Here is a 22,853-nt window from a genome sequence, read left to right as displayed (position 1 = left end):
TGGGGTGCATTGGTAGGCGCACTGCCAGTAGATCTAGGAAAGTGATTATTCTAGTTTATTCAGCATTGGTTAGGCCACATCTTGAGTACTGTGTTTAAATTTCGGCCCCGCATTACAGAAAGGATGCGGACACACTGGAGAGAGGTCAGTGGACAACAACAAAAATGATTAGAGGGCTGGAGCACATGACTTATGAGGAGAAGCTAAGGGATTTGGACTTAGTTAGTTTACAGAAGAGAAGAGGGGGGGGGGGCGGGGGGGATTTGATAGCAGCCTTCAACTATCTGAAGGTGGTTACCAAAGAGGATAGAGAGAGGCATCAGTGGTGACAGATAATGGAATGAGAGCAATGGTCTCAAGTTGCAGTGGAGGAGGTCCAGGTTGGATATTAGGAAAAACTATTTCACTATGAGGATGGTGAAGATCTGGAAGCGGTTATCTAGGGAGGTGGTGGAATCTCCAGTCCTAGAGGTCTTAAATCCTGGCTTGACAAAGCCCTGGCTGGGATGATTTCGTTGGAATTGACCCTGCTTTTAGCAGGAGGTTGGACTCAGTGATCTCCTGAGGTCTCTTCCAAACCTACGATTCTAAGAGGAGAAAGTCTGGCATGAATCTTTTTAACCTAGTATTAATTTATTTGCTAGTAAAACCAAACTACAGCAAGGGGGTGATTTTTAAACTTTGCATAGTCGTTTCTTTTGGAACAGGCTCAGTGGAGTAGTGTTGTAAAAATACCCATCACCAGGATTTAGCCATACTGGAACCTGTTTGAAAAAAACAAAGTGAAAAATTCAAAAACAATTAGCAGGTTTACAATGAAAATAGCCACCATACAGGATTTTTTTTTTTATTACACATGATCAAGTTATATAGCTATCATTATAAACAAGTGCTTTGGTTATAACAGAATTTGGGTTCTGGTGAAATGACACAAGCTACTCAAAGAAATATTGCGAAATAATTTTGTTTCTGATTTTCTTTCTCTGAAGCAAACATGAATCTCTGTCAAAAGGGCACATACACATCACCCCACAACCCCACCCCGCCCCCAGTCTCGGAGCTGCTATTTCACTGGGGCTATGTCTACGCTAGCTCCTTTCTTTGAAGGGGGCATGGAAATGACATGGACCGGGGAGTATCAACAAGATGCTGCCATGCATATACAGCGCCTCATTAGCATAATGGCTGCCACGCGAATTTCGAAGCTGCTAACTTTGAAGTGCTGACAGGCAGTCTAGACGCAGATGCTTCGAAATACGTGCCCAACTTTGAAATTCCCTTACTCCCCAGGACGAAACGAGGCACACTGTGGAGCAGACCTTACTTAAAGATCATCTCTCCCTGGGTGGGCCTGATTCACTTATTGGGTTCTAAGGGCAAAATCTAGGCTGGTGCTTGATGTTTTTCCAGGGATGTGGACATGGCAGAATAAAAGCCTTCAGCAACATCAACTCCAGCATGGGTCCCAGAGTTTACTGACTTCCCCCCATCAACTCATCTCCAGGGTAGTCTCTACCACTGGAGCACCAGTGGGATTTTAAAGTAGCCACCCATTGAGAAACATCTGAGAAAGGAAGGCAGCAACACCACCACCTGGTCTCCCCTAGGTACAGCCAGAAGCAGAGGGCTGCAAAATGCAGCACAATGGGCCCACAGGGAGGGTAGGGAAGATGTTAATCTGGCTCAGTATGTGTCCATCATGTCTATTTGGTGTCCTATTTTATAGCGGGGTAGTCGACTATTTTTTTGTTGGGGTCCAAATTTCTTGGTCAAGGTCCAGACAAAGTATTTTTGTAAAAATCCCAGTGATAATAAGTAAAAAAGATTTTGGGGTCTATTCAAAAACATCTGGCAATACAGGTTTGGTCTACTCTTATTCTATCTGGTTTTTCAGCTCCAGAGTTAGAATGCAATTGGGGAACAGAGTTCATAGGTTTTTTTGTAAGAAAGGATTTGTACCATAAAATCTATATACCACTTATCTCTGGCCACAAAGCAGAATCATCTTATCTGTGCTTGGCAGAAAGAAGTATCATGTACTCTTGCTTTTACAGAGCTCAGGGAAAAAAAACTGATTTAAACTGAAAAGCAAACAAACCAAAATCTAGACATCATGTAACTGCTCAAACTGGAATTTGGCCAGGATGCTGGGCTACACTGACTCTTGTATGAAGGATCATAGGGTCTCTTAATGATCATATTTGGTCAGGACCAGGACTAGTTGAAATCTGAAATGATCATTCCATGGGAAATACTGACATTAAAAATAAGTTCTGCATCAGAATGAATTTGCTGTTCCTTTCTGAACAGAATTCCATAAATGTTGTTTTGAAAAATCAAAATGCACATTGGCTTTTTGAAACAAAACCAATTAGGTACTCTGAGGGGCATAAAAAGTCCAACTTCCATGATTCCAAGCTTTCTGCCACAGAGGAAAGAGATAAAGGCCTGGAAAAACCAGGGCTGGTGGACTCAGCAGCAGACCACCAAGCAGGCTGCCAGAGAGCTGTCCAGAAATATGCTTGGCTTCCATTGGAAGACTTTGACTATGATGTTTGTCCATGGAACATTTTGCTATAGTTAAACCAGAATTTTCCAATAGAACACTGTTCCACCAGAAAGTTTCCACTCAGCTTTACACAGGATCTTTGCGTTGTCATCAGTCAGATGACATCTCATGGACCACAGTGATCTTCAGACAACCTGCTGGAACCCAGCTCTGTGCTGACTCAGAATAGCATCTACTGAATCACTAATGCTATTTCCTGTAGCACCTAGTTTTTCTTGGATGTCCTCTGTAAGAGGAGGGCTGGACTTGCAGAAGTGCTCAGTCCCCAGAAGCTTCCACTGTTATACTTTTCACCAGACTGGCTCAAGAGTTCAGCACCCAATGTCCTGAAATAAACCTCTTACTGCACTACCTAAATAGAAGCAGAGGATTCCTGCTAATTTGGTTCTGATTGTAGGAGACGAACTCTTTTCAAAATCTGGACCCTACTGTAAAGTGATGGATGTTGCAACCACATCTTTGGGGACCATAATGTATTAGATGTATAAATAGTTTATGAGGACCACAGACTATATGCACCTCCAGGGGGAAGCTCTAGGAACCAAATACTAGGGGATGATTAAGGTGAACCATTTAGATTGTAAAGACTTCCAGAGAGACACCTCCCATGCTGAAACTGCACATACTGCTTCTAACTTGATTTTCTAGACCACAACATACAGAGTTTTTGGTGTAAAACAGCTGAGTTTAAACGGACTCAGGCCTTTCAGAGCACTGAATAGAACCACCTGTTCATGGGGGAAGGTGGACAACCTTTCTGGAAGCATTGAAAAGAGTTTGGTCTATTCAGGTCCCATAAGACTGCTGGGTGAGCCCGGTTATGCTTACAGTGTTTAAATCTGTCTGTTATGTTTTCTCTGTAATGTTTTGACCTGAAAAATGTACATACCTGCTTAGGAAAAGAGGTGTGCTTAGCTGCTGGTAAAAACACAGTTTCCAGTGAGAGAGCAAAGTGCAGGGGGTGCCCTTCCTTGTTAGTTTTGCTGTGGATATCACTGAAGATGGCAAGGGGCTGTGCAGCTTTAAAAACCTAGGCAGGTGGGATCCTGGTCCCAGAGAGGTTATGGCTGGAAATCATAAGGGGGTGGCCTCGATGGACAATGGAATACAGGTGCTGTTAATCCTGAAACCATGACACTGAACCTACCGTCCAAGCCTACCAGGCATGGCTTTAGAGAGCTGACTGGATCTCAGCCTTAGGCAGGCCATATGATGACTGAGTTACCTTTGGTAACATAATCACAGCATCCAAATATCAGCCATTTACAGTGCAGTAGCAAAGCACTGGTGGCTATGCAGGTGGCACCTTACGAGGATCTCAGACTTAGTTTTTCAAGCCCCTTAAGGCTCTAGCAAAATGGTGATGAGAGAAAGGCGAGTAGGGGACTGAACAGAACCAATCATGGACATTTTGGGAACAGGTACCAGCTGGAGAGCAACAGTCCCTAAGTAAGTACTTGAAAACACAGCTCCTTATACTTTCATGACATATATTCACTGCTGTTAGTATCATGACTAATGTTTGCCTTTTCAGTTGAAACTCTGAATCACAGGTACTAAACAGACCACTTTTAGTCCTTCACCCAGTTAAATTTTTACACAAACAATGACTTACTGTACAGCCCCATTCTTCACCCAATTCACCCAGTCCTTTAGACCTTTTAGTCCTTCACCCAGTTAAATTTTTACACAAACAATGACTTACTGTACAGCCCCATTCTTATCTGCAGACACAATCTTGAGTATCACTATTTTGAAAGTTTGAGTCCTATACTACCACTAACTCTTATAAAGCTCTTCACCAAATCTGAACAATCATTTCTTTGTTTTGATAGACATTACCAAAATGAGGTTTTAGTTGATAATTAAAATTGGACTTGGAAAAGTCCACTAATTCTCATATTTACATCAGGATCTCTCTGAGAAGGTACTTCTGCCTATACAAAGTGATGCAATTTCATGCCATGCTTTCCACTTCTCGCAGGTAAAGAGAACTCCTTTATTTGTAGATATGTTTGGGAAGGAGAGGGGACTGTTGTGACCAAGTTCAACATTTGAGCTCTCTCTGGAAGTCCACAGGTGTGTGCTACTGTAAAATAGCATACTGTTTATCACTGTTATGAATTCAGCAGATGGGTTAAATCATTGGCTCATTTGTTCCCTCGTGAAAAGTGTGCTATTGATGGCCTAGGAGATTCACAGTTATCCACTAATCAGGGAAGGCAATGCCAGTGAAAGCTCTCCCACTTCACCAATGTAGTGTGTAAAGTCACCTCCTCTAGAACTGAATGAGCAATTCATTCAGCCCTGGGCCTTTCTGACAGAACTATATGAGGACACCAATTAGTACTAACTGGGATGATGAATGTTGATGGGACCTGACCACTAGGAACTGAACTCAAAAACTCATTTCACATAATTCAGAATGTTTGGAAGGTAACATCTTTCAGCCACTACCAAACTGGTCAGACTTCAAAGAACAAATTTTGTATTCCATTGAAAGATTTCTTAAGCTACTTCACTCCCCTGCCAGTGGCTTTTTATACTGGAAATGAGTATGCTGACAGTCACATGATATCCACTATCCACACATGGCTAAATTGACTTCAACAGATTCAATTCATTTAGATTTTAAATCTCTCAAGGCGAGAACTTGAGAACAGATTGTCCTCTATGCAAGAGAGAGAAAATGCAGTGAGTGTGCACTTGCAGACCTTCTGCCTGATTTGGGCAAAAGACTTACTCCACAGAATTAAAAACAATGTCAGGTCTTTTGTTTAAGCCAGGTAAGAAGACAATAAAAATGGAGCAGTCTCCCCCCACTTTTTTTTTTACTTGTCTTGTTTTTACTCAGTCTGATAAAACAGGAACCAGGAGTCACACAGTGAAACTGAGAGCAGGAATTATTTATTTTGAATAATAGAAATAATTCTAAATCAGTGTGCTCACATAGCCCCTCACAACAGCACAGGACCAATCCTTCAGTGTCTGTTTCCTTCAGGCACTTACTACTAGAAAGGCAGGAGGCATCACTGGTCAACCTTCACTGTGTTAGTGAAGTTTTGGAACATTGCTTCTAGCTGGAATTCCTGCACAGTTAATGGGAGTGATGGTGTGGAGAATGGCTGTCCACTCCAGCCTTGCCTCCTCTGGATCAATGATCAGAGGAGTAGTATGCATACAATGTGAGATAAGGCTGAAGGAACTGGCCCTGTTTAATTTGGAAGAGGGAAGATTAAGGTGGGATACAATACCCATCTTCAGATATTTGAAAGGCTGCCCCAAAAAAAGATGGAGCAAAGTTGTTCTTTGCCCATAGAGGGCAGGACAAGAGTAATGGGTTGAAACTACAGCGTAGCAGATTTAGAGCGAATCTTGGGAAAACTTCTTGACTGTAAGAACAGCAGGCCAGTGGAACGGACTGCCTCAGTATGTGTCTAGATTTTTGCTATCCATGTGTGAAACACATTTTAGATGCACTGAGGCATGTGTGAATGTGCACCACTAGTCGAAACAAAAAAAATGAGCTGGGAGTGCTCTGCTAATGAGCTGAGAAGCAGCTGAATCTTTTCCTGAGTGGCTGCACAAGCACACAGCTTTCAGGGAACACTAGCTTCTTGAGTGGGGGCCGCGGGTGGTTCAAAAGAAAGCTGGAAAGCCATTTGCTTGGATGGTTTAGACACAACAAATCCTGCATCCTGGCAGGGAATCAGACTTTGTGGTCCCTTCTGCTCCCATTATTCTCATGGAACATGGTTTACACACAGAGCTTCCATGTAGCTGTCTGCCATTTCCCTCCCCCACCCCTCTGTGTTTTTTTGCTTATCTTGACTTGTAGAAGGGCAATCCTTTTGGTTCCCCCCCCTCCTTGCATATAAGCTCCAGGCACATCCAGTGTGTCATACAAATGACTACATGAATTCTTAGGAGAGAGACAGAGACAGCAAGAGAGCTCTTAACAGATCTGAAACACCACACAAAGTTGGGCAGCATCTTTATCCCCATTCTACAGGTGAGGAAGTAAAGCAGCATGAAGGATAAAGGACGCTATTAATTGACGGGGGAATAGGAGCTTTGGCTGAGTTTTAATACAGCTGGCTGGGCAGGGATATTTGTAAGGGGGTAACCAACAAAAATGAACAGAATTTATTTTGCAGGGAACAAGTTCTTGGAAGTTTCTGGGGTTTATTAATTAGTTTTTTTAATTAGCTTCTTTAGTTAATTTGTTTTGTTAGATTTTAGCTGCCGGGCTAAGCAAAGTTGTACCCAAACCCCCACCAATGGGCACCAAAGCAGAAGCTATTCCACTGGCAAACCCTTAGCACCCAACTCTGCGGAAGCTCCCCCCCGCCACGCACGCCCGCCAGGGGAGGAAAGCGCGGGGCCGAGCGAGCCCTGGCCCTTGCAGCTGCGCGAAGGCCGGCGGCTGGCGCGAGCGGGACGCGCCTGGGGCTCCCTCCCTACCTGCGCGGCGCCTCCGGAGCAGAGGAGAGCGGCTGAGCACTTCCTCCGGCGATAAGATCTTCGCCCTAGCTAGTCGCGGCTGCTGCGGCGGCGGCGCCGCTCGAGAGCTGCTGGGAGAGGGGCCGCGCTGGTGCAAGCGGAGCTAGGGGGACAGAGATGCTTCTCCCCGGGAACCTCGCTGCTCCTGCCCGCCGCGCGAACCCGGCCGGCCCCAGGTCGGCTCCGAAATGGGACCCGTGAGGCGGAGGACGGAGAACCCGTAAGCTCGCCGAAACTTCGCTCACCCCCCCGCCCCATCGGCCCCGCTGCACGCGGGAGCTCCCTAGCGGCTCGAGGCGGCGGCTGCCCAGCACCCCTCTACCTGCCACGTGCACGCTGGCCTGGCGCGGAGCGGCCGCCTAGTCCCGCTCCCGGTGCCGGAGAGCGCGCGCTGGGCTCGGGCCTGGAGCTGCCCCAGACGTTCCTTGTCCGCGCTGCCAGGCCGGCTGTGCCCGAGTGGGGGAGCAGCGCCCTGCTGCTTGACCTCGGGGATGCAGGGCCAGGCTCGGTAGTCCTGTTAATCCGTAAGGGCCCAAGGAAGGAGCGGTCCTGGAGCACCTTGAAGACTAACCCGTTTATTCGGTAGGTACTGAGCTTCCGTGGGTAAGACCCACTTCATCAGCTTTGGAGGGTTCATATAGAAGGGAGGGGGCGGGAAGGAGGAGGAGAAGGGGTTAAAAAAAAAGGGGTGTCACTTGGCATTAGTAGGACCAGTGGAAGAAGTAAATTAAGTTCAGTGGGATGGGTGCCCAGTCCTGGGACTATCAAAGGTGGGGAAACTGCCCTTGTCGTGTGTCACATGATTGAGATCTCTGTTAATCCCAGGCTTAAAAGTGTCAAACTGGTAAATGAATTCCAGTTTGGATGCCTCTGTCTGTAAGGTTGTGGTAAAAAACCTTTTGTGGCAGAATGGCTACTTTCAAATCCTTTACTGAATGTCCAGAGAGCTTAAAATGTTTCCCCACAGGTTTATGGCGTAGTGGCTTATTAAACCTATCCTTTTCCTACCCAGTTACTCCGCTGCATAGAGGGGAAGGAAGTGCAGTGGTGGAAAGAGCCTGTCTCCCTGTCTTGATGTAAGTTTGTAACTTTCCTAGCTAGAGCTGGGTTTTGTCTCACTTTGGAAAGTGGGCTAGGCTGAGAACGCTTGGAAGCTGTTGCAAATGGGGAGCTTGATCAGGCACTCTGCTAAGGAGTGTTCTGACTTCCCTGGCTGGGGAGTTGTGTAAGAATAAACCTGTGGGTCCTCTTCGGCTAAAGAAATCGAGTCACCTGCCTCTTTGGGGTGTCTGACTGTAGTCTGTATTGTAGTGTGGTTTGAGGGAAGTCATCTGATGAAACAACTTTGGTGCTAGCCCTCCCATGTGGGAAACGCCACCTAGTGCTGGCTGTTAGCCCACAAACTGACATTTATTACACTTAGTGATTTCTTTTTCTTTCAGAAGTCTGCAATGCAAATCCAGGGTGGAAAAAAGAAGCCTGCTCTTTTCCGTTATCCTTACATGATGACTAACTTCTGTAAGTGGAGTGCTTTTCAATGAATTGATGAATGCAGATAATGTCATTGATTATCTAACCTCTGTACCCTGCTCTGAAAGTAGAAATTGTCATGCTGTAAGCAATATGGGGTGCAACTGTCTTTATTCTGTGTATTGTTCAGTTCGGAGTGCAATCTTGGCATCAGCCAAAAACAAAAATTACACCCATTACAAGTAGCTTTTGTTTCCCTGATATTATAATGCCAAGATGTAACAGACTGGCCTGAAGGGGATTGATAAAGGGTATCTTGTAAGCTGATTGGTCCTTTCTTCTTACCTAGTTGCATAATATGAGAACAGGAGGTAACAATAAAGCTAAGGACAAGAAAACTTAGACAAAGTAGGAGACAGGTTGATATATGCTGAATGAAGAAGTCTAACTTCAACAGGAATAGATGGAGCTGTTCGGTGTTTGTTCTATCAACACCATCATACACTAGCTTTGCGTTTTCTGGCGATCTGGCTTCAAGTGTGATTACAGTAGGGTCTCAATATTTGCAAGGGCTCCATGGTGGGAACCCTCATGAATGTTGAATTTTGCGAATATGGTAGCTGCTCCCACCTGGTGCCGGCTGCTGGTGCTTCTGCCTGGAGCTCCGGTGAGGCGGAGGCTGCCAGAGCTCCTGTCCAGAGCACTGTGAGACGGCGGCTGCCGGTACTCCCTGCCCCGGAGCCCCAGGGGAGTGGAGACTGTGGGCGCTCCTGCCTGGGGCCCCAGGAAGTGGCAGCCACTGGCGCTCCCTGCCCCGGAGCACCGGGAAGCGGAAGCTGCTGGCATTCCCTGCCCCGGAGCCCCAGGGAAGCAGCCACTCCCGAATAATTGAATTCTCAAACCTTAAGTTTGCAAATGTTGAGACCCTACTATATACATGACATGTGAAGTGAGTTTTCATGGGCTACGCTAAGGGCAGAGAAATTGCAGATAAGGATTGAAATTCATGCTAGAGCTACGGGAGGGGAAGTATTCTCTTTATCAGGCAGCTACGTAGGCAAAACTCTCCTTGAAGCCCAGATCTGGGGTCAGGAATGCCTGAATTCTGCTTTCAGGTTTGTCATGAGTATTGCCCCCTATGTAGCACATCTTCCTTATTGGTAATATACAGAACAGGAACAATTTAGCTCCAAAACCTCCCCTGCAGGGCTGTTACTAGATTTCATTATCTTAAGTGCTTTGAGTATGAAAAACTGTAGGTGAATAAGAATTATATGTATGCTTCTAAATCTAGGGGGGTTAAAACATAAATTCGCTACAGGGAGGGAACTGTCAGTGAAGGAGAACTGTACTGCTGCTTACTGTACCCAGTTTTATTCCAGGCAATGCCATCTGGGTTTTTCTTTCCCCCATCAGTAAAGTTCTCCCTGTGTACAGTTTTTAACATGCTCTCTTGGAAGATGTTTCAGTTATTGTTTAGGAAGGGTTTGGGGATGCCACTTGCATTCCTTGGATCAGCGCAATTTTATTGAACAGTGCAGTGATTGCTGACTATAAGAACTACAGGGCCTTTGAAAACATGGCTGTATTTTCAAAGGAATCTCAGTATGGTGCCTGCAGCTGTGCGAATGCTAATTTGAGTGTACATTTTCTTACCTACGATTTTGTGCTTTCTGAATCTCTTGTGTTTGCATGAAAATTGCTATTTGTATGCATAAATAAGGTAAACAAAATCAAATGCTGTTTATAAACGCAGAAGTTTTGTACCTGCAAAACTTTTTAGTTGTGAAAAATACATGTCTCAGAATAGGCACCTGCAGAATTATAGGTGCAATCTTAGTTGGCTACCTTGGAAAGTCTGAGCACTAAATTTATTAACGCAATCATTAGTAACTTGTCAGGAAAAATTCAGTGTAAGTGGACATTTCCAGGGCAGTTATGAATAAGAACAAAGCATATATTTATAAAATATTCATTGTAAATTCATGTTTGATATTTCAGGCATGAGGTCTAAAATTTTTCCGTATTTTTTTTAATTAAATATCTTCCAGAATTCTTCAGCGTTTGACTCTGTGACTAAATCTGTTCACTTTCACCACAGTCTCTAAATGGAAATATCCATTTGCTGGATATTGTTCCACATGCACTTCATAGGGAAATCAAGAAAATGTATTTTTCAAAAATTGCTTTGCCATCAAATTTTTAAGTAAAACTTCTTGTGTGAAAACAGGAAAAATTGTAAAATTAAATGTTATGAATTAAAAAAAATAGTGGTCATTACTAGGAAATTTTTCTTGTGTTACAATATACATTGTTTGATTTTTAGATGAAGTGTCAGATTATGTGAATGCCTGTTGGCTGTTTTGGGAATTATGTTTACGTTAAAACTGAAATATGTATAGATTTTAAAACTCTATAACCATGTGCTCTAATGCTCCACATTTTTAGGGCAGAATGTACAGAGGTTTCTTTGGTGCATTTGAAAAGTGGGAGGGTTATGTTTTTCACCCACCCAATTCCAGGGAGCTAATTGCCTTTTAAATCTCTCCTCCTTTTCCAACCTGCACCTGAGGCTTGTGTGAGACTTGCCACTGCTTAGGTCTCATTGTACTCACTTGAATGTTGTCCTTCCCTTTAGGAAACCTTCACAAGGATGCAGCACTGCCCCTAAAACACCACTTGAACTGAAACAGATCAGTCATTGTTTCTCCCAGTCAAATCCTTCCCAGGTCACTGAGTTCAGAATAATAATGCCTTTGGGACACTTAGCCAAAGGCACCAGCCTGGAGAACCTTCTTGAAACCTGCCTTCAGTCTTTTGGTGAGTGCCCTGATTTGAAACCATTTTTTGCATGCAAATGTTTTCAGTTCTTTCTTTGTAGCAGTTCAGGTAATTTGTGACATGTTAAGATACTGTCAAGTATATGAGATATATAAAGTGGATAGATCTATATGTTCATGTAATATATGCTGAGAATTTAGAATGATGTCTTGCTCTTCTGGGGGAAGACACTCTTGATCAGTACAGTAAAGTTGCCAGATGTGTGGAAATGAGATTTTCATTTTTATTTTTAATTTTAATTTTAATTTTGTTACTCCATGTACAGAACAGAAAAATTCTTTGTACATGGGATGGGTATTTAACAAGTAAACATTGCAAAATGGACAGTATAATAATCTCAAACTATGTGTAGGAATGTGTTTATATCTGCTAGTCAGAAATTAGAAGAGTTATCATGTGGGCTAGGTGCACTAAAGTAGGAATGCATGCTTGTAATTTCATCAGAAGACATACTTTAAAAATTGGCTCTTGAGAAGAAAAGATTCACGTGAGAAGCCCAATCATGTACTTTTTAGTTTCTGAATTATTCATGCCTTTTTTATTTCTGCCAGCAAAATATCTACACTGAAGAGAACCATTTGAGATTTATAGCTTATGCAGTAAACATTTAAAAAGATGCTTTCTAGTTTTGTTAGCAAATATTATGTTTGATATGATATGGAACCAAATGGAGGGTTTCAAAGCTTTTACAAAGAATAAAGATTTTTAATAATCTCTCTTTAAATGATGTATTTTGTTGACAAGTGTTATTTTTGTTACTGCCAATATTAAAGCTTTCTATAATATGTGCTGACTATTTTAGTTCCTAAAAGAAGCTTGTGGCATGCCATGTATGTGCAGAGCTCACCTTTCTATGTCTGTAAATAAAAAGGATGGCCCTTGATTTTTCACATGGAGATTAAACTGATTATGACACTAGTATTTTTCTAAATGTCCAATGAGGTATTTGTTATCAATTGCAAAAAATAGGCAGAACAGTGGAAGTTTTATTTGTACATATTCATAAAGTGTTTTTTTTCAGTATAAGCTTCTTTTCAGGGAAGGATTTATTCAAGCTAAATAATACTTAACGTTGATATGGCGTTTTACCTCTTCAAAGCACTCTACAAACAATGACTAATCTTTGCAACACCCTGGTGAGGCAAGCATGCATTGTTACTTACTGATTATAAAGAATTTGCAAGGGGAGACATACATATCTGCAAAAGAGTAAAACCAACAGTGCCTTTCCTCTTCCATCTGGTTTTAACTTACACACTGAATTTTACTATTTAAGAAAATCCATTATACCATTAAAAAGCCTTCAGTCTTGGGGAGGGAACCCTCAAAAAACTCAAAATGCACCCTCCCAAAAAAAACAAGTGAACTACTGACACCTGTGTCTGTCATCAGGCTGTCAAAGTAAACCCTAAAGTAAACCTGTATACATAGAATACTAGAACTGGAAGGAACCTTAAGAGGTCATAGAGTCCAGTCCTTTGCACTCACAGCCAGACCAAACACCATCTGGATCATTTCTGACAGATGTTTATCTAATCTGCTGTTAAATATTTCTAATGAAGATTCCACAAGCTCTCTTGGTAATTTATTAAGTAACCTGACAGGAAGATTTTTCCTACTATCCAATCTAAACCTCCCTTGCTGCAATTTAAACTCATTCTTGTCCAGCTCCCAGAAGTTAAGAAGAATAATTTTGCTCATTCCTCTATGTAAAGTAGATCCCTGACTTATGCAGAGGTTGTGTTTCTGTGCAACCCTGCATAAGTCAAATTTTGCATTACTTGGGGAAACCAGGAAACTGACCAGCACAGCAGCGCTGGACAGTTTCCTATCTCCTGTGAACAGCAGGGATCAGGGAGCCAGGCTGCAGCTCCCTGCAGCTTACAAGAGCGGGGAAACTGAATAGCGCTGGTGCGCTTGTCAGTTTCCCCACTCCTGTGAGCCCTGTGGGACTGGAGGCTGGCTCCCCACTCTCTGCCAAGCATAGGTGACCGGAAACTGATCAGGGCTGCTGCACTGGTCAATTTCCCAGCTCCTGTCAGTGGTGGCAGCCAAGAATCAGGCTGCTGCCCCTGACAGGAGCTGCGAAACCACTTCTGTCAGGGGCAGCAGCCTGACTTTCGCTGCGCTTGACAGGAGTGGGGAAATTGCTCCTGTCAGGGACAGTGAGAGTCAGGCTGTTGCTCCTGACAGGAATAGTTTCCCCACTCCTGTCAGAGGCGGCAGCCGAGAGTCACGTTTTCGGCTGCCACCCCTGACAGGAGCAGAGAAACTGAGCAGTGCAGCGGCTGGTCAGTTTCCCTGCTCCTGTGAGTGTCTGGGAGCTGGTGCCTGGCTCTCAGCTGCCTGCCACTGGCAGGAGTTGGCAAACTGACCAGTGCTGCTGCATTGGTCAGTTTCCTGCCTCCCCTGAGTGGGGGGCAGCCTGGAGCCGGGTGCCAGCTCCCTACCACTCAGAGTTGCGTTAACCTGAGATTTTGCGCAGCTTGAGCATGCTTGTCTTGGGGTTCTACTATATTTAGTATACATGAATTTGTCATAGCTCATTAATCAATCTTATCTCAATTTATATCTGTATCTTTATAAAAGGATTATCTGTTAGGCTAACAAACTATTTGGAGTGATTCATTTCAAACGTAGGTGAAATCTTGATGTCAATTGGGTGTTTGCCAGAGACTTAAATGAGGCCAGGATTTCGCCCAGTATGCCTACTATTTTAGTCAGCGTGCATAGTTTGTGTCATGTCGTTACATTTTATATATGAGAATGCATATATATATATATATATATATATATATATATATAATATGAGAACGCATATGTAACCATATGATATATGGAATCACTTGAGAGAACTGTGCTGTCCTGTATAAATCCACACATTTTCATCTAAGCCAAAGGCACTTTTGTCTCTTCCATTCACTGAGCTTATACAAATAGTAGACTTTCCATACTGCATATGTTTTGTTTTCCTTGACGCTGTGAATTGTTAATGTCTAGGGACTTCACAGTATTTAAATAAGGCTTGAAATGAGGCTGGTACAACTAGATAACTTAAAGATGTTTCATGCACAGAGTTCCTTTGGGGTTTAAATAGAGACATCTTGCAAACCGTCTTTGCTGGAGTCCATTTCAGGAGAGAGGATGGGGAGGCAAAATTCTACTCTGTGACTGGCTTAAAAAAAGGTGTTGAATTAGTACAAGTCAATCAACAGACTAAATCAGTCCACTCTGTGCCTGAATTTTAGTACGTCATGGACAGTCTCAAATCTATTCCAGACTGAATGCGTCTTTCTTCAGCATGTCTGAAAATCAGTCTAGAAAACACTCTGATTTGAAAGGTTTTGTATATAACCGCCCCCTGATAAATACAGTGCTCAAAACTGCCATGTTGTACTTTGGTGTTAGATCTATGTTTTATTAAATTCATTTTTGAAGCATAGAAGAGAAGCTAATGTTTGTCGTTTCTTGTTGAAAGAGCTCTTTGCTATGAAAATTAAGTATGTAATAAGCTGAAAAGAAGGCACTCTGCATAATTTAAAATGCATGCTTTATTGTGCTGTGCCATCAATATCTGCAGTAGCACCTTAGAGGTCCCAGTCACGAATCACATCCTCATTGTGTTGGGTACTGCACACAGACAAACGGTTTGAAACCTGATGTGTATAATGGGCAATAAAGTAGCTGGCAGCGCTACTGGATTGTAGGTGGGAGCTGACAGTCCCCTGTGCCATGTCAGAAATGACAGTTAGGACAGGGCCAAGTCAAGGAGTCTTAAAAATGAAGACAAGTGTGTTACACTTCTTTTGTATCATGCGTTGGACATGGGGAAACCAGCAAAGAGATATAATGATTGAGGAAAATGATGTTCTGCAGCAGTGAGGTGAATACATGTAAGGAGGGGGGCGGGCAAGAAGACCTTTGTGAAGAAGTGAAAGGAGCAAGTTGGAGTGACAAAGAGTGAGATAAAGAGGGAAAGCTTTTAGCTGTATGGACAGAGAGGAAAAGCGAGATCTAGAAGATGTGCCTGAAGGGGGTCAAAAAGAGCAACATTTAGACAGAGCCTGCAAATGTGGGCCTCCAAAGGGGGCTGGGTCAAAGAGTATGGACCTAAATGTGAGGAGGGATATTAGTGGTGTTGTATATCGTGATGATGAAAGTGGGGAAGGCTTTAGGGGAAAGACGAAGAACTCAGTTTTAGTTATGTTGAGCACAAAGTGATAGCTAGATAGCCACAAGTTTTTAGAAATCCAGATCTGAATTTTAGTTTGGAAGGAATGAGGGAGGCCTCGAGTAGAGATATTTGAGAGTATGTCTACACTTCCATGTAAGCTTAAAGTTTGTTGAACTCAAGATAATAAACACACGATCTTCTAACATACGGCCTCAGCACCTATGCTTACTCTCTGTCTGTGTGTTGTAACACAAATTAGGCATTTCTGAATCCTGGGTGTGAACCTGAGACTCCAACATTACAGTGTATTACGTGGGTCTTGGTCAAACCACACATATTCCGGACTTCCTAGAGGCCTCCCAGAATATAGCCATGTTTGCTTTTTGTTCATATGCAGAGTGAGGAAAAACTTGATGGTCCAGAGGACCAGTGCTCAGCCCATGGCATACATCTGGTGGACTCCTTGACTGTGAGTCCAGCGAGGCTATGTCTATGTTGCTCACCATCAGGGTTTGATCCCTGTGTCACTGTTTGACTCAGGCTTGGATGTGCCACTCTGGTGTGGGCCTGAGATCTTGAACCTTGGGTTAGTATGATTCATGTAAAGGAGCGTGAATAAGCTGGAGCCTGAGTTTGAACCATAGACTTACTCAGTAAACGTACCCTGAGTCAGAGTAAAGATGATACTTTAAACCATGTTACTGAATGAGACATTTCAGAGATGGGGCAAAAGTGGAAAGGGGCCAAGAATGGAGCTGTGTGGGAGCCCCAGTGATGGCTGGAGTAAGGATGAGGGGTATTCATCCTGCAAATGAAGCACTGAAAGCAACTACAGCGTTAGGATTGATGGGGAGGATGTGCTGTTAGGAGGAGCATGGTTGATAGTTGAAGGCAGCAGGCAAGTTGAGAAGGATGGGAATACAGTGCTAGTCCTGTGTACAAGCATCTCCTGAGACACTGAGTGAGAGATGTTTCAGTGAAATAAAAGGATGGAAGCTGGACTGGGGAGCCAAGATGCAGTATCTGTACTGCTATTTTGAGTTCACCGGCTCAAATCCTGGTAGTGTGAGTCTAGCTGGGCTAGTGAAGTGTAGATGCAGTTTTAGTGTGTGGTGGTTGGTGCACAGCAAGCTAGTATGCTGTTGATTCATTTTCTGACTTGCCTCAGAGACAGGCTATCATGAGAAGGGAGAGGCACAAACAAAACAGAAATGTGAGGGAAGGGATGAGACTGCCCAGAGAGGGAGATTAGGTAGGATGAGTTGTGGTCTCTGCGGCAAGTGCAGGGTTTAGTGAACGAAAGCGTGAGTGAAATCACGGTTTTTAAGTGATGGGGACAGGGCAGAGATGGTAATGAGCGTGGGGCGGGGCAGGGTGGGGCGGGGCGATGCCCTTGGCTCAGATCAGTTTTCTTTCTGAAGAATGTGGTAAGATCCTGAGCTGATAGGGCAGAGGGTTTGGGTAAGCTGCAGGTGGCAAAAGGGTCTGAGAGTTTGGGAACTACGAGGGTGCAGAAGTAGTGCTGCTTGGCTAAAGATGCAGCACGACATTAGGAAAGAGTGAATTTGTAGTAGAAGTAGACAGTACTAGTGCCACTTTTCATATTATAAGCGCATTTCAGAAGTGCAGCTAACAGTGTGTCACCAGCAGTGACACTGGGTCTGAAAGAGCCTGTTGAATCCAGTGTTTTCATCGCGTCGTTTCAATTTGCAAGTCAAAAGTAGGATTTTCCAAACTGACACTCCGTAAACTCAGCCTAGGCTCTGCAACTTAACGTCACTGCCAGGACTAAAGATTCTTGAAACCTCAATTTTGTTGATACTTAAAGTAGAATAAAAGCTAACTTGTTCATCTTCAGCTATTTTGTCTCTCTGGTGCTTGCAATAGTATGTCTGGCTGGTTTAAACAAACATAGGCTGTAGGTCACTTGAATAGCACACTTCCGTTTTTAGTCACTTCTCTGATCTAAACCTTTGCCTGTGAATCAGGCAAGCAGCAACACGTGGCACAGGAAGGGCTAAACACATTTGATAAATGATCTAATTTTAAATGCATGAGGCTCATTGTTGTTATTTGAAGTCCAGAAGGTGTGGTATTTCTTTTCACAGAATAGTCTGGCTGGCCAACAGCTGAAAGCATCTGCTAGTCACTGGATGGTCATGTCTGTCAGCCCAAATCTGAGGAAGTGGGTCTCACCTACCAAAGCTCATTTTTTTTCAAAAAATGCATTGGTTAGTCTTTCAGGTGCTACAAGACTGCTTATTATTTGTGAAGCTCTATGTATACTGAGTATGGAAATGTGAGCTGGTCACTCCACTGTCTACTGTCTACACCAGAGGCTTTGGGATAGGGAGGAGGCAAGTGTAGGCTTCCACTCACCCTTATGTATTAAGGTGGAATCCTGGGCCCACTGAGGTCAGTGAAAGATCTTCTGTCGATCACTGTGGCTAGGATTTGCTGTTAATGTCTACCTGCCTTTTCTACACTGGAGTCCGAGAACATTAGCAAACACCTAATACACCTTTTACTTATGTGACAAACCTTTTATGTCATGCTTGAAAAAGTAGTGAGGTCTTCCTCTGGTGAAGCTGTGAGAACCTTAAGTCTTTGAAATTTATAGTGTATCCAACATTCTGTCACCAGCAGTTTTTCAGTATGATCAGTCAGCTTCCCAAGATCGTTACTTCTGCCATCTGAACACGGCTGGCTGGTTTGTTTATTTTCCTAGTGTTAATGAGATAAGATGATACTTTCCTATTCCTGCATTTCATCTCATCTTGACAACCAGGGCATCTTTCAGATCTCACCACAGACTTGTAAATCCTAAACAGAAAAGAAGGAAGATTTGAAAAAGCATGCTTGAAACAGCTTTCTTAAATGCACGTCACGATTCACATCCTTAAGTCTGTGCCTTTTACTAAAAAGCTTTAACAAAGGGAAGAGCTATGGAGAGACTATTAAAATACATCAACTTACTGGACTTGATAGACATATGCAGAGCTCTTCTACATTTCCATCATTTTCTGATGAACAAAATTATGCCTGTTAGAATGGCTCAGAATGGTAATTACTTGAATCGTAAGGGCAGTACAAAACCAAAAGCTGTGAAATAATGATTTTCGTAGTGAGTACAGACCCCGTGCATTTTGTTGCAATATGCCTTGCTTTTCATAGTATATGTACGGTATTGCGGTATAACATGGATTGGTATAACTATATGTGATGTAGTCCTGCACTTGGAACACCAGCTCCGATAAAGAATACTGGAAGTAGATACTCAACTGTATGCAGTACTCCCAGAGTCAAATATTGCCTTTTAACCACAAAAAACAAACTTCTGATCACATAGCTAAGTCCTGTTGTGCTTTACAAGAGATCTTGAAGTGGTAATCCCAGCGTTCTGACCAAATTTTAATTTGGATAATTTCATTTTGCTCACAACTTCTACCTACAGTTTCAAATGTTTACTGTACTCTTTGCATCCTGATGTAAGTGCCGTAGTATTGCTTGGTTAGTGCTAAACAGCACTTCAGTCACTGGGCAACGTTTTTATGTATAATATAATAAGTACACATTTTAGAGTCAGTATAATGTAATTTGAGAAGCACTTTGGGGCCCTGCGTTAAGTCAAATTTCACATAACTCAGGGGAGCCAAGAAACTGACTAGCATAGCAGCACTGGTCAGTTTGGCGGGCAGACCAGAGCCTGGCTCTAGCTGTGCCCGCTGCTCACAGGAGAGAGGAAACTAACCAGAGCTGCTGTGCTGGTCAGTTTCCTAGCTCCTGACAGTGATGGCAGTCAAGAGTTAGGATGCCCCTGACAGGAATGGGAAGGCTGCCACCCCTGACAGGAGCAGGGAAGCCACTGCTATCAGGGACAGTGTGAGTCAGGCTGCCGCTCCTGACAGGAGCTGTTTTCCCAGTCCTGTGAAACTGCTCCTGTTGGGCGGCAGCCTGACTCTCACCACCCCTGACAGGAGTGGCAGCCTCACTTGCCACCCCTGACAGAGCAGCAGCCTGACTCCAGCCATCCCTGAAAGGAGCAGTTTCACTTGAGTGCACATATATTGGGGTTCTACTGTATATAGATGCAGGTTGAACCTCTCTATTCTGGCATGCTCTTAGCCTGCAACATCCATGGTTCAGCATGATTTTAGTTAGGTGGATGGTTACTTATTATGTGTGTGGCCAAGTTTACTGTTGTCCCATAAATTTGTTTACAGCCATCAGTGCTGGCTCTCAGTGTTCTGTGCTGTTACTTAGCTGTAATTTACCCCTAAACGCCTTTGAAGAACTCAGTAAGCAGTGGCAGTGGGTTATGCTGCTAGACAATACTGACCAACCACAGTCTGTCAAATTCTTTTGTTTGGCATCAGTCAGATCCCAAGGTATCAGACTATAGAGCTTCAGTTTATTTTAATAGTACATTGAAATGAATCTGGGGATGGTGCTCGCATTCAGAATGTACTTCCTTCTCTTCCTGTAGCACTTTTCCTCTTCGGAGCTATAAAAAAAATGTTGCTTCTTTACAGAACCTCCAAGTAGGTCAAGAGCAGCAAACAGGCATGTTAAAAGTCACCTGTTAAGGGAAAAAATAGTTTCTTCAAGTGGTCCCCATGGGTGCTCTAAATCAGGTGTTGGGCTCACCCTGGTGCCGCAGTTCGGAGATTTTCAGGCTGTTAGCCATACCACGCATGTGCAGGAGCGTGCTGGGTCCTTTGCGTGCTTTCAGTCACGTGCACAATCCGATCTGAGCCAGCTCCTCTCAACCGCCTGCGACTGCAGACGGACTTCACTTGCACTCCAACGGCACGCCCAAAGAAAAGAAAATTCGCATGTTAATAGTCTAAATTTTACCTTCTGTTTTAATACTGATATTGTACATAGTTATCATATTTAAAAAAAGGAGAGAATATGTTCACGACTTACTTAGAAGTTCCGTATCTGTTGTTGAATACCGTTTACCATTGTTAGTACTGTTCAGTACCATTTGCCATTCTATTCAAAAATGTCTGCTGCAGGTTTTAAAAAGTATGAATCATGCTGTGAAGCGATGCTGGCCTCTGATGGCCACAACAAATGCATTCACTGCCTGGAGGAGGCTCACATGCCTCAAAAATGTCCCCATTGCTCTAAGCTTACAGCAAGGGCTCGGAAGGATAGAGAGATGAAGCTCAGGATGATCCTCTTAGATAAAGCTCTTCAGCCTGCTGCCTCCGAGCCTACACCCCCTGAGGATTCAACAACACCTCAAGTGCAAAGTGGCATTATTGACTTCCCCAAGCCACAAGAAAAAGAAATCCTCTCCAACTTGGTCTTTGCCAGTGATACCTGCGAGAAAGGCAAGTGAGGCCGAAAGCTGTGATCCCCCTTTGTCTAAAGGGGACAAACAGCCCAAAGAGCAGAAATCAGAGGCTCCAACCAAGGCATGCAGAAACTCCTCGAACCGGGGAGTTTGCATGCCTCAGAGAGGCTGGTACCGGAGACTACGGCACTAAGACAGTCATCCCCAGCACTGAGAGCAACAGCATCGGCACTGAAGGACTTGGAACACAGGTCTGTGGTACCATGAGTCTCAGCACTCTCAGAGCCTGCCCTGAGGCTATCCGAACCACAATCAGAACTGCGAGCGGCACCAACAAAAACAGCATTGAGACTGACGGCACTGCTGGAACCAACAACGAGGCTGACAGCACTGAGTACATTATCAACTCTCTCGGCACTGGGTTAGTCGGTACCTTATCTCTCAGCCTCTCACAGTCGTTCATTTCAACAACCCAGGAAGGCTCAAACTAAAACACAACACTGTAGCCCCTGTCCCGACTTCGTCATTATGACATTGCCATTATCTCCTAATTCTCCCCCAGAACCAGCGATTGTGGAACAGCCTGTAATGCCTCCATCACCTTTTCTCAGTTCTCAGACCCCCTTGCTCAGGCCTCCATGTCCTTGGCTCAGACCTCCTTCACCTCTTACAACAGCCTCACCATCCTCACGGCTACTCTCATCACATATCTCCATCTTCTCCTCTATCATCAAGACGATCTCATCTTCCTTACTCCTTTCATCGTCATAGTCACAGAAGGCATTCGCAATCCCATTAATCTTCAGCGGGGTCTTGCTTTTGCTGCTACCCGTACTCATACGATCATGAGGATCATTACTGGGGACATCATTATCAAAGCTCCAGGGACAGATCTCCAGACTCACGCCCTTCGAAGAGACACTTGGTAACTCCACTATGAAAGAAACACCAATTTTCCTCTTCGAGAGAATGTCCTGAGACAGTGCTCCCCATTCCCTTAGAACCCATAGAGGAACAATCAGAAGAAATTGTGGAGCAACAAGCAGAGACCTATCAGATGGATGTCCTTTCTTCATCCGTGGACGGGGTGGGTGTGCCTAACAACATCTCCCCTCCTGATGACCTTAGACAATTCCGTGAGCTCTTCAAGAGGGTCACTCAGACACAAGACATCCAGTTTGTGGAGGTCCAAGGAAAACAGCATAGGCTCCTAAAGAATCTAAGGCCCCCAGCATCATCTAAGATAGCCATTCAGCTAGTTGACACCATTACAGAGGCTGCAGATGACATCTGGCAGACCCCCGCTTCCATTTCAGCTACCAGTAAGAAAGCAGATAAAAAGTACTTTGTTCCATTGAAAGGCACAGAATTCTTGTTTAACCACTCCCAGCCAAACTCTCAAGTGGTGGAGTCATCTCAGCAGAGGTCAAAGACACCGCAGTACAAATCTACTGTATCTGAAAAGGAAACACAAAGACTTGATTTATTCAGATGGAAGGCGTACTCTTCTACATTATTGCTGTGCATGGCTAATTATGAAGCACACCTTTCTAATGGTAACTTTGGCAATTATACAAAATTGACAGCTCTAATGGAATATCTCCCAGACAATAAGAAACCTATTTTGAAGGCCATAGTCCAAGAAGGATATACTGCCTCAGGTACAGGAGTCCAGATCTCACTGGATATGGCAGACACAGCTGCACGATCCACCGCTACTGCTATGGTAATGAGGTAGGTCTCTTGGCTACAAACGTTGAATGTTCCTAAAGAGCTACAAACAAAGGTTGAAGATTTTCGCTTTGGTAAGGCAAAGCTGTTCACCGAGTCTACTGATACTGATACAGTCCTACACGCTAGCAAGGACTCTAGAACGACTCTGAGAACATTTGTATACCCCTACTTATTGGAGAAAGAGGTACTACCCACATCGAAGACGTTACAATTATCCCTCTCAGCGACAACGGAATCATCAACGTGGATATGACCCT

The 22,853-nt window shown here is 43.9% G+C and overlaps 1 protein-coding gene across 4 annotated transcripts in view; it reads left to right on the top strand.

Moving 5' to 3' along the window:
- The first annotated feature begins 6,540 nt into the window (after positions 1 to 6,540).
- Positions 6,541 to 22,853, top strand: part of RASGRP1 (RAS guanyl releasing protein 1) — an 88,733-nt gene continuing 72,420 nt past the window's right edge. For 2 of the 4 annotated variants that reach the window (XM_074996947.1, XM_074996944.1), the window contains exons 1-4: positions 6,952 to 7,654; positions 8,085 to 8,148; positions 8,515 to 8,590; positions 11,181 to 11,362. Coding sequence is in view for 3 of the 4 variants with exons in the window: in XM_074996944.1 (XP_074853045.1) it covers positions 11,293 to 11,362 (70 nt within the window). In the remaining variant the exon portion in view is untranslated. Of the gene's footprint in view, positions 6,582 to 6,951; positions 7,655 to 8,084; positions 8,149 to 8,514; positions 8,591 to 11,180; positions 11,363 to 22,853 lie in introns of those variants that run through there. The other 2 variants (XM_074996945.1, XM_074996946.1) reach the window with 2 other exon arrangements.

This window comes from Carettochelys insculpta, chromosome 6 (assembly GCF_033958435.1).
Source record: "Carettochelys insculpta isolate YL-2023 chromosome 6, ASM3395843v1, whole genome shotgun sequence".
In the NCBI taxonomy this organism is placed as follows: domain Eukaryota; kingdom Metazoa; phylum Chordata; order Testudines; family Carettochelyidae; genus Carettochelys; species Carettochelys insculpta.
This window is presented reverse-complemented; position numbering and strand designations above follow the sequence as displayed.